The sequence below is a fragment of the Hylobates moloch genome, unplaced genomic scaffold, assembly GCF_009828535.3.
Source record: "Hylobates moloch isolate HMO894 unplaced genomic scaffold, HMol_V3 SCAFFOLD_8, whole genome shotgun sequence".
In the NCBI taxonomy this organism is placed as follows: Eukaryota; Metazoa; Chordata; class Mammalia; order Primates; family Hylobatidae; genus Hylobates; species Hylobates moloch.
Genome location: NW_026652283.1, coordinates 124,562,099 through 124,574,575, shown reverse-complemented (window position 1 = coordinate 124,574,575; position 12,477 = coordinate 124,562,099). Strand labels below are relative to the sequence as shown.

The window sequence follows — 12,477 nt, the reverse complement described above, 5'->3', positions numbered from 1 at the left end:
TAAAAAAAAAAAAAAAAAAAAAAAAAACCAAAAAATTTTCTGAGCTTGAAACTACATAAACTTCATTTGCAACTGATAGGATTAGGGGACATGTCACAACTTCTGTTCTCTGGTATCCTGGGTTCTAAGTCAGGCATCCGGGCTGATGAAGGTCCTCAGTCCATTCTCCTTTCCCTTCATCCCACCCTACTTGCACCCACATCCCACCTCAAGCTCTGGATCGAGCGAAGCACTCTGCAGAAAGGCAGCATGCATTTCGCTGAAATTCTTCAAATGACCTTCCTAAGAGCAAGCATGTCTCAGCCATTGACTCAGTAACAAATGAACTCCTCCAGCAGAGGGATGGAGGAAAATCAGTACATTACAGCGTCTTTTCTGACTGACTAGACCACACAATTTAGACTGACAATTAGTTTTTGTTACCAGGTACTATCACCTTGTGACAGAAACTTCAAAAATTTCTCATAATGTTCCTGTTTCCTTCCATGCAGTGGGTATCATGATTCTGACACGAGTGTGTTTAATTGACATTGATGAATTATTTAATTATTTGTGCTTTTCTCCATATAACTCATAACATTTTGATAGTAGGCACAGTTTTCTCTTAGCCAGTACCTAGCAAGTCTATAGATAAGACATTTCAGCCACGGACGAAGTCCTTTAAAGACGACTTGGTGGCGCCTCACATGGCCCTGCTTTCCTATGGCTTTGCACCCTCTATTTCTATGGATTTCTATATTTTCTGGGTGGATCTACTAATATTTTGAAATAAAGTGAATTTCCATTTTTACTCAATCATCAATAAATGTTGCTACCATTATGACAGCACTCTGTGTGACAAATATTTACTGGTGATCTGAAACACCACAAGACTGTAATTTCCCCTGGGGAAGGAACAGATGCTGACCATCTTTATGACAGCTGCTGGATGCTCCGCAGTGAGGGACCATTGAATGCGTGAGTGAAAATGTGAAATATAAAAATCTAATTGAAGAAAAACATGAGCACCCTCTTCCCACACAACACGCCATCCCATAACTACATCCACGGGTTATATCCCATAACTACATCCCTGGATTATTCAATTCACCAACACTTACTGAGCATCTGTTGTGTTCCTGGGAATCTTATAAATTCTTAGCAGAGATCAGAGAACAAAGTAGAAAATATGCCTGCCCTCCTAAGAATGATACAGTGGGCTTTGGGGATGTGGGGGGAACAGTGGGAGGGGGGCAAGGGATAACAGACAACAAATATGGTGGAGCGTATACTGCTCGGGTAATGGCTGCACCAACATCTCACAAATCACCACGAAAGAGCTTACTCATGTAACCATATACCACCTGTACCCCAATAACTTATGGAGAAATATGAAAAATAATTTTTTAAAAAAGAAAATATACCTCCCCTCATGGAGTTCACTTTATATTCTACTGGGAGATGTGAGAGAAATGAAATGAACAGGGTTACTTTATGTGTGTGTTTATGATACACACTCAAATAAACATTCACGTATATGTATATATGATATGTTATAATAACTTAAAAAACAGAAAAACAGAGCAAGTATCAGAAGAAGACAGAGGTTGTGGATGCTAAAGTCAACAGCTAAGCCACCCTGAATGCACCTGATCTCAGAACCTAAGCAGGGTCAGGCCTGGTTAGTACTTGGACGGGAGAAGTTGTGGATGCTCGAGATACATGATATTTAGGTAGGGTGATCAGTGACAGCTGCCACAGAAAGTGGATTTTAAGAAATGATGTGAGGAAGGGAGGATGTGATGTGCCTTCTTTGGGACATCATTTCAGGCTGAGGAGAGAGGAGAGCAAAGTCCCTGGGGTGGTTGCATGTCCAGTGCCCTCAAGAAACAACGCAGAAACCAAGAGGACCAGGATGCGAGGGTGGGAGGAAAGGAGGTCTTTGGGTCTTCATGAGGAATGTGGACTATTCTGCCTGTGATGGGAAACGTTTGAGGGTCTGGAGCAGAGGAAGGATGTGGTTCTACTGATCTTTCACTCAGATCCCTCTGGTTGCAGGGTGGGACTTTGTCAGGGCAGGGAGAGGCTGAGGATGACGTGATGATACGGGTGAGGGGCAGTGGTGGTTTGGAGGTAACAAAAAAGGCTTGGGATATGTTGGGGGGCAGTCAGGGCTCACCAAGAGGCCAGAGAGAGGGGTGGTGTGAAGGTCGAGGGACTCAATGGTGGAAGTCACAGGCTTCTTCTGCGACAGGTAAGAGTGAGAGAGATGCCTGTTAGACACCAACGTGACTCCCAAGTAAGCCCGTGGATAGAAACTTCTGGCCGGTAGAAGAGAAAGGCAGGCCAAGCCACATAATCTGCCTCAGTCCATTCTGGAATTGGATCATCTCGGGACAACTTTCCGAAGATGAACATGAGTGAGCTGACTTTCTTCTCTTTTATTTCTCATGGTAGCCCTGTTCATGATAATTCACGGCTTCTCTTTTCCTTTCTCTCAGCTTCTACAGGTCCCAGAGAGACGACAGTTGCTGACGCCTGTCCCTGGGCTGAACTGAGCCTGTTGCTGGTGGTTACAATGCTAAACTCAGAGGCTGACATGAGGGCAAGAGACTCTTCAGGATATAGGAACAAACCTTATTTTTTTTTAGCATATTGGAATTTAACGATTAAGAGAAGATTACCCACTAGTATATTTTATGTGTTCATAAATTATTCCAAACTTAAGACAACTAAAACTATGAATATTATAATTATAAGTGGATAAATACTAGCGGACAATTATTTTCTGCAGTATATTTCGGAAAATGGTTCAACCAGTCAGGGTTTTTAAAAAAGACAATCCAAACATTCTACAGTTATAATTACATCATTAAGTGTATACAGTAATTGAGACACCACTTTAGCCTTCTAAAAACAGAGCTACAAGTTTTAAAATCTACCCTTCCAAATTATGGCCGAGCCACAAGAAAAGCCAGAGGGAGATGGAACCTCTGTATGTCATTATGAAGGACAAGATTCCATCAATTGCTTTTCATTAACTGAACTGTCTCTTTGGAAACTTGCAATGAATATCATTCTGTTTTGCCCCAGGTCTTTTTTTTCTTTTTTTTTCAGGGTGAGAAAACATTGATTGCCCAATAGAAACAAAGGGCAAGGAAGTGAACGTTTATGGTTGAATACAGGAGGATTCCAGGGGCATTTATTTTATAATGTTGTGTTGTTATTTTTCCCAGGGGCTTAAAGGCCATGCATTAGATTGCTCAATTTTCCACATTTAAAAAAAATCAGCTTTTTATTAAGTAATGGTTCTGGATTAACTGCCCCATCCTGCATGGCTATAAACTGTTTTAACTGCAAATGCTCCTCCATACACAGCATGTCCCATCAGCTCATCTGAGTGAGCTACAACAAATCAATATCGAACTGGTCAAGTCATTTTTCTTTAACTTTACATGGGGGAAAAATCTGTAGTTCAAAATAGCACCAACGTTTTGCTTATCTTTCTTCCTGCAGATGTATATATTTTGGAGTTAGAAGGGTACCAACAGATTATCTACTTTAGTAATCCTCACATTGAGAGCTGCTAAAACTGGTTTCTGCCAACGAGAATGCTCAGAAAAAGAAGAAATGACATGTGCTGTTACCATCATTAAAAAATAGAGTGTTGGCCAGGGGCGGTGGCTCATACCTGCAATCCCAGCACTTTGAGAGGCCGAGGCAGGCAGATCACCTGAGGTCAGGAGTTCAAGACCAGCTTTTCCAACATGGTGAAACCCCATATCTACTAAAAAATACAAAAATTAGCTGGGCATGGTGGCGCATGCCTGTAATCCCAACTACTCAGGAGGCTGAGGCATGAGAATCGCTTGAACCTGGGAGGTGGAGGTTGCAGTTAGCTGAGATTGCACCACACTCCAGCCTGGGTGACAGAACGAGACTCTGTCTCAACAACAAACAAATGTATACAGTATCAGTTTAATAATTTCTTTCATATTGAAATAATCTACTTTCAGAATAAAGAGCAGTTCACCATCACTCAGGGTGAGAAAGAGGATGGGGATGGGCGCTTGCTCAGTTTATTCCAGAAGCCCTTTTTGAGACATAGTGTTGCCCATTTACATTGCATTTTTTCCAAAATTAAACTGATTCAAAATTTAGAGCATGTTATGCATCTAATTACAAAATACTTAGACATTTAAGATACTAATGACTATCTTAATATCTTTGGGTTTTTCTTCAAACATTATTGATTACAAGCTGGTGAAAAAGGAAATTCTAAATCTTCTCATTCTACACTTAATGTTGACAGTCGCCCTCACCAAACAGAAGAGTTGAAATATCTCTAAAGACTCCAGTCGTGCTGCACTATGTGGTTAGGTTTTGTGCATGTTAGTGATGAAACGAATTGCAGGGGTTGAAAGCAAGGCTGTGTAAGGAAGATGATGAACTTGGGTTCCCAAAGCAAAATTCAGAAAAGACTCATCAGATTAGGAGGCATAAATGAAAGAATCTACAGGACTTTTGTTCCAAAGCACAGAGAGATTCTTTTCTGTCTTTTCATTCATTCATTCATTCATTCATTCATTCATTCATTCATTCATTCATTCATCCGTCAGTAGATACTCGCTATGTACCGGTAGCTTGGGCTGTCAGGGAATGAGGAGGTTTGGTGTGCGATCTGTGGGTCACGGACGGGAAAACCCCAAACTCTCAAGGGGCTCATCTTGAACTAAAGGTACAATCAAGGTAGGTCCAGGAGAAAAATTCCAATGTCCTAGCAGGAAGAAGCAGAGGAAGAGATGAGCCTGTGGGATGTGCACGACTTCCAAACACAGGCACTTTGATCTTTCAAGTGAAACAAGCAGGAGTTTGTTTTAAATCTATGGCCAGGTATTACGTAGCTGTATAAACTTAACTCTTGGCTAGGCGTCGTGGCTCATGCCTGTAATCCTAGCACTTAAGGAGGCCAAGGCAGGAAGATCACCTGAGGTCAGGAGTTTGAGAACAGCCTGGCCAATGGTGAAACCCCATCTCTACTGAAAATACAAAAAATTAATCGGACATGGTGGCACACACCTGTAGTCCCCACTATTTGGGAGGCTGAGGCAGAGGAATCGCTTGAACCCAGGAGGTAGAGGTTTCAGTGAGCTGAGATCCTGCCACTGCACTCCAACCTGGGTGTCAGAGTGAAGCTCCATCTCAAAAAACAAAACCAAAAAACCTTAACTCTCTTAAGTCTTTTAATTAGAGCAGTCCTCCATCACTGCAGCAGAAGGAAAAACCAGTCAGTTAGACAGTGAAGGCTGGTCCTCGGATAAGCAGCCAGCCTGAAAAATCACAGCTACAAGCAAAAATAGAGCAGCCTGGGAAAACTCAGGCTTCACCTGCACAGATGAGCAGGCAGGTTCCAGTACAGAAGCAGGCTGCACCTGGACAGATGAGAAAGCAGTATTCAGCACAGAAGCCTTCTGTTCTTTGTGTGATTAGCCAGCTCCCAGGAAAAAGTTTCCTCCCTTTTTCAGGCATATACACAGTAGACTCCATGGGAACTCACACAGGGAGGAGGTGGCTTCCCTAAAACAAATCCACAGTTTTGCAAACAAGAGAAGTGGTGCTTTGTACTTGCCTAGGGACATAACTGCAACTACATAAATAAGGGGTAGTTATGCAGACAGCTTTATAGATTAGAAAAGTTATTCAAACAGCTACAGAGATAAGAGGAATTTCTCATAAAAGCTTTTTAATTCAGCTGTAAAATCGGCAACCCATTCGGGATCCCCTCTCCCTTGTGAAAAGCTTTCTTCTCTTGCTTATTAAACATTCACTCCAACCTCAGCCTTTGTGGCCACGCCCCTCAACTTTCTTGGTCATGAGACAACAAGCTTGGATAACACCTTACACAACCAGATCAGTGACCTTGATCTGTTTAATTATCAAACTGCAAGTTTCCTGAGGCCGTCAGGGAAATTCTCCCATTCCCTGCTATCATCTCTTTCTTTCTCTTCCTGCACTTCCTAAACTCTTGCTGATGCCCCGACAGTGAGCAGAGGTGAGGGTAATAATGAACAGGACTTTGGGTGGATCTGATATAGTCAGACGGCATGGATTTCTTGCTTTGACCAGTGTTTGCTTTCATTTTTACTTTTTAAACATCTAGAACTTTGGGTAGAACTTGCCCTCTTGAATTCATCAAAACCTTGAACATTTTCTATCACCATGACAGGGTCCCATCAGGAAACAGATGTCATTTGGAGAAGAACCCAGTAAGGCAAGGCTACTTTCAAAGGCTCTGTTTACAAAAGGGTGAATCTGGGGACATCACCAGGGACAGGGCAGTGGCACGGGAAGGAGTCGCCACTGAGCTGTGGCTGCTTTCTAGGCTGGAGGCAACAAGGGGCAAAAGTTGGTGCTGAAATCTAGAGGGAGATGAACACATAAGGTCACCCTTTGCAAAGAGCTGTGACCTCTGATTTTTGTGCCTTGGAGCAGAGACAGATTCAGGGGACTGCAGGAGGCAGCTCAGCCTCCCATCCAGGCCCTGGTGCTTCCCGTGGGTAGAATACAGGAGCTGCTAGCAGGGTCCACCCCTGCCTGGCTTCAGAGAAGCCAGCACTGGATGAAAACTTCTTAACAGGGACAGCCTCACACTCTATAGTGAACAGATAATTCCCTGGCCGCTCCTGTCACTTCTTTTACTCCCAGAGGTGTCTTATGAAAAAGAACGGTCATAAACAAACAAAAATGTCCAGCTTACAGAATAAAAAATACTAAGACGGAAGTAAACAGAGGGGGCTGTGGAACAAGAGCTAACAGTGCCTGCAGACCCTGAGCAAGACATTTTCCATAAATCTTTTGTCATATCTGCCAACAAAACCCTTAGCTGGGGAAACGATTATATCACTTCTGCAGGAGAGGTTTGTGGGCTCAGATCTAATGTCTAGAATCTCAAGAGCCGCGGTCTCCCAGAGCAACCCAGATCTTGGGGTGAAGCAGAACCGGAGAGGCTCAAGTTAATGGAATGGCTTGAAAAGGAATGAGGCCTCCACTGAAGGCACCAGCACTTCACTCCCTGTAGACAGAAGATGAAATCCTCATGTCAGCAACAGAGATCTGGGCAGCCAGTGTCACCGTGGGTATCAAGAACGTAAAGCACTTTCACACTCAGTCTCCTACACATGGGAAAGGATTCATGAGGTGCTGAAGAGGAAACAGGGCTCATGGTGGGAACACCGAAGGCACGCACCACGTGCTAGAACGTGGCCTGGCCTGTGCCTACCTCCCCTGCCATTCGCCCCGTGTGGTTCACTTCCCTCCATTTACTATGGAAGGCCCCTAAAGTGTACAGAATGTCCACTGCATGCCACACTCTGGAACAGGCACTTTACACCCCTCTTCATTTACCTGAGTGACAACCCTAAGGAAAGGATTACCATTTTATTAATAATTGTGTAAGCGATGACATTTGAACTTGAATAAGGCACATACTTGCACAGCTATAGAATCCTTGCATCTCTGGCTTCAAACCCTATGTCCTTTCATCAGTGAAACAATTTCGTTTTCTCTGTCATACCTTTCTCTGGAATGACACATTACCATTGATTACCTTCCTCGTCTTAGAAGGCTCACGGTTTCCATTCCTCATTTTCTCTAATGATTAATTCCCATGTCTGACAAATACTTTAATACTATTAAAAGAAAGGACAGAACGCTTTCTAACGCCAAATGAGTCATTATGCATATGTCAATTTGTGTTCAGATGAGGACAGAAGAGATATTCTCCTTATTACAAAAGAAAAAAAGCTCTGCCTAAATGTTATAGCAGCAGAAAAATCTGATGCCCAATTGATCGGATATCCAACCTGATATTGATTTAATAGAAGAGTTTGGCCAGATACGTGGTTCTACATTGAACTTTAGATCATTTGTGCACGGTTTTATCATAAAAATCATTTTCAAACTATTGTAAATACTGTATCTCCCTCTACAGAACATTCTACACTAAAAGCTAACAATATCAAAATGTTAAAATTGTATTTTTAAAAAACCCTTTATTCCTTCGACTGTTTCTCAGATTTTTTTTCCCTTCAGTTTTCCTATCCTTTTCCAGTATAATTTCATTAAAGGGTGACTGGCTGGCTGTGATTATTCTGTAGAAAGTGCCATGAAAACATTTACAGATTGATTGTTATTTTTTTTTTGGAAGTGGCAGAGAGCTAAGACCAGAGGAGTAGTCAGAGTGTGGTGGCTCCTCTCTGCCTCTGAGGCCCAGGGGACAGGTTTATCTCTCTGTCCTCTCAACCTGCGCAAGACTGAGCACAGACTATGGATTATTGTCACACAAGCAAATGTCAGGAAATCCTAAAGTGATGAAGATGTAGGTCAATCTACAGTGTCATTGTCAAAAGAATGTGATTGTTTCTTTTATTAGTTTTAGCAGAATATTTGTTGCATATAAAACCTCATGCAGAAGCCTACTCTAGCATGCAGATGTAAACAGAATTGGTTGACCCGAGGGGGTTCAGATGTCCATCCCAGCCCTTCCACTAATTGCTAGGCAACGGAAAAACAACATGCACAGATGCAAAACACCAGGGACAGGCGCACCCACAGAGCAAGGCTAGAAACATCACATGAAAAGGTTGCCAGGGAAGCGTAGAAAACACAACCCAATGGGTAGAAAGTCCGAGAAGATGCATGACCAGAAAACGGCCCCTACCAGAAGCCAACCCACTTGGTATCTGAGTAGAGGGTACTCATCCCTCGTTTGTAAGAAAAGCAAACCCTCAGTGAAGCTGGTACCCAGTAACTGTTATGACATGTGTAAGGGCGTGGGGGAGCAAAACCAGTGCAGAGCTGACTGCACCTACAGAGAAAGAAGGGTCTGCACAGTGAGTCTCCAAGAAGCACACAGGCTGCCGGCTTTCAGCTGAAGGACAAAGGGCCCTTCTGGCAGAGAATCACCATGACCCAGTACAGGCATGGCCAGGGCTTCCTATGGCTGAGTGATGATGACAGGCATTGAGGAGAAGGCACCAAAGTGGCAGGTGTGGCAGACACCTTCAATCCTCCAACAGCTATTGATCTGGTGTCTACCAGGTCCTGGGCACATGCAACAGTCATCAGCCAGACATCTCTGCAGATCTTGTTTTCTCTTTGGAAGGACGTAGACATTGCCCAAAAGCTACTTTACTCTCCAGGCAGTGAATGGTCAATAACATTTTAATACACAAAAGAGAAGAACCGACTTCTCTTTTCCAGAGATCAGTCTGGTCGGGTGTGGGTGGGGTGTGCGAGGACGGAGAAAGACTGGTATGAAAATGCCTCACCGCGTCACATTTACGTAAGAGAGACATCTGGAGGGTCCAGTCTCAGACAGTGGTCAGGGCAGATGTAAGACATGGTTAGGAGTTAGAACCGCCAGGACATTCCTCCCTAACAAAGTGAAGTTAGTGCATGTTCTTTCTCCCAGAAAATACTTCCGGTTATGGAAAAGAAGGAAGAGAGAACGTGGGGAAGGCGGTGGGTGGGATCGCTTCTCCTTAACTCTCCATTCTCTCCTCCGCTCCCCCTTACAAGGGCATATCAATCCTCATATAGAAAGGAAAGGGACTCACAGACAGAGTTTTTGTGGCTTCCATCCTTGCTGGGCAGCATCTTGACTCCTCTTGACTTCAACTCAATCGCCTTTTTCACTGGAAGAAACAAAACCAAGCCATTAGCAGGTAAGACTTGGAGATCATAAAACCATGTTGTATCCACACAGCATTTCCAGTCGTAACTGCTTTCTATCAACCCCTGAAAATCGGAAATGTTCTAAGAGGTGAATGAGACCAAGTCAATGAAGTCAAAGAGCTTGTAAATAATTAATTTGAGGCTATCAAGCAGCAAGATCATATCTTACAGTATCAGTGTTAGAAGCTAAAAATAATACATGCTGCCATTGACTTTACACATCCAATCCTATTTACCACTAGGAGTGGCAGATTCCACAAATCATTACCATTTCCCAAAGTGTTCAGGCAGATCACTCACTTGATGTACCTATCCTGACTACAGAGTTGTCTAACTTTGCTATAATCATGAAAAAGTTTAGATAAAAATGCCAGTTGCTCATTCATGTATTCCTATATTCATTTAGTCACTTACAGTTTAGCGAATCTGTATGGATGGGGAGCAAGTAGAGGAAAGGCATGCTCTAAGTGCTATAAAGTGCTACACACCACCAGTCCCTCCAGACACTTTCCAGGCTGTGCAAAACGCACAGAGCATCCTGGTTTCTAGCATCATAATTCTAAGAGTTAAATATGTTTCTTGATTTCCTAGGTCCTGCGTTAAACATTTAAGAAGTTTCACTGTGTTTTTATTGGTCATTTATGGAAAAAAATGGGGAATACATCTTGTGATTATAGAATATAAAATGTTATGATCTTCTAAGCAATCCCACACTTGGCTTTACTAAGTGCCAAGTGGAAACATTTCTGAGGTCCCCATACGAGATTGGACCTACAGCAGCTGCAAGCAGGCAGAACGGCCACAAATCTTTGCTTACAAAATGGTGGCCCCATGACCTAGGTAAGTTACTTGCCTCTGAGCCTGTGACTCTATGTATAAATAGGTGTGAAGGTTAATTTTATGTGTTAACCTGACTGCACCACAAGGTGCTCAGACATTGGGCCACAGGAGATTCTGGGTGTGTCTGTGAGAATGTCACAGATGATATTAACATTTGAATCAGCTGACTAAGGAAAGCAGATGACTCTCCCCAGTGTGGGTGGGCCTGGTACAATCAGATGAAGGCCCAAATAGAACAAAAGGCTGACCTGCCCCAGAGGAGGCAAGACTTCCTCCTGCCTGATGGGCTTTTAATTGGAGCAGCATTTTTTTTTTTCTGCCTTCTGACTGGAGCTAAGACACTGGCTTTCCTCCTCTCCAGCTTGCTGACTCACCCCTTGCAGGTCTTTGGTCTTGTCAGCTTCGTAATCATGTGAGTCAGTTCCTTATAGTAAATCTGTGTGTGTGTGTGTGTGTGTGTGTGTGTGTGTGTACACATGCATGTAAGGAGATTCATACAGATATGAAGTATATACAGGAGACCCCTGAAGCATACAAGGGTTGGGGCACCGACCACACCCCAACCACCACACACAGCTAAAAAATGAGTATATATTTTGGCTCCCCCAAAAACCTAACTGAAAATATCCTACTGTTGACCAGATGCCTTACCAATAACATAAACAGTTACTTAAAATATAGACTCGTATCTACATATATTTTATGCATTCATGACACACCTTTTTCGGATTTTTTTTTCGATATTTTTAGGCTATAAGGGTTGTCTGTAAGTTTTTTTCTTAATTGTCACAAATTTCCAAAATATGCTTCAATATATTCATTGAACAGAATCTGAAGATAAGTGGATCCATGCAGTTTAAACTCACGTTGTTCAACAGTCAACTGTATAAAAAAATATACACACACAGAGGCACACACACATATGACCAACTGGCTTTTTTTCTCTGGAAAACTCTGACTAAATACAATGCCAGGATTCCAAGACTGTGTAAAGCTGGAGATGATCAATGCACCATCTTTAGCATGGTGTCCTGAGTCCAGCCAACTCAGTAACCGACTGTGTGTGGCAGTGATTGTTACTCTTTTCAAATCGCTGAAATTCAGGGGGCTGGGCTTAGGTGGACAATTGCCCTTTGGGACTGTGTTCCCTTACTGATGTCACTAAGCACCTGCTTCTTCTCTGGTCTCCCTACACTTAGCTCCTCTGTATTCTGATGCACCTGGAGAGCATGCCTCTTGGGCTCTACCTCTCAGAGTTCCTGATCTCATGTGTTAGCCTCTTTGCAGCGACATTGTACAGTATTTTTCACTTCAGGAAGCATCCTCCATCCTTCCAACAGCCAACTGAGATAGGAATTATGACGTGTCCTGCTCATATCAGGAAGCAAGGCTCACAGCTGCAGGTCTCAAACTCCTGGCCTCAAGTGATCCTCCCGCCTTGGCCTCCCAAATTGCTAGGATTACAGGCATGAGCCACTGGGCCTGGCCTGCAAACAGCTTTTTAAAAGGCACACGGCCTAAAGACAGAAAGGAATCCTTCCCTCCACATTCCTTTGCACATGCTGCTGCCCCTACACCCTGTGGACATGGGGGAGGAAACCCCTCAGGTGAACGGTTCTCTTTGCATCTCTTCCCATTCTCTCTTAAATCCCATCAGCTGTAATTTCTCTGTTGCTAAATCTTTTGGTGGAATGTCCATCCTCCTGTTCACTCTGAAACAATCAGCCACTTCCTCCTGAAAGTACTTTCTGCCCTTTGCTTCCAGAACTCCACCCTGTTTGGGTTCCTTCTAATTCAGTGGCCCCTCCTTGTTCACAGGGATGGGTGTTGCCTATGGTATTTTTGTATTTATTGCCATATTGTTGCTGGAAAGCGGTCCTGATCCAGCTCCCAAGAGAGGGTTCTTGGATATCGCGCAAAAAA

The 12,477-nt window shown here is 43.3% G+C and overlaps 1 protein-coding gene across 1 annotated transcript in view; it reads right to left on the bottom strand.

The window, feature by feature from the left end:
* CSMD1 (CUB and Sushi multiple domains 1) overlaps positions 1-12,477 on the bottom strand; it is a 2,040,038-nt gene that overhangs the window by 746,766 nt on the left and 1,280,795 nt on the right. Inside the window, exon 7 of the mRNA XM_032158987.2 lies at positions 9,597-9,674. Coding sequence (XP_032014878.1) covers positions 9,597-9,674 — 78 coding nt within the window. The remainder of the gene's footprint in view (positions 1-9,596; positions 9,675-12,477) is intronic.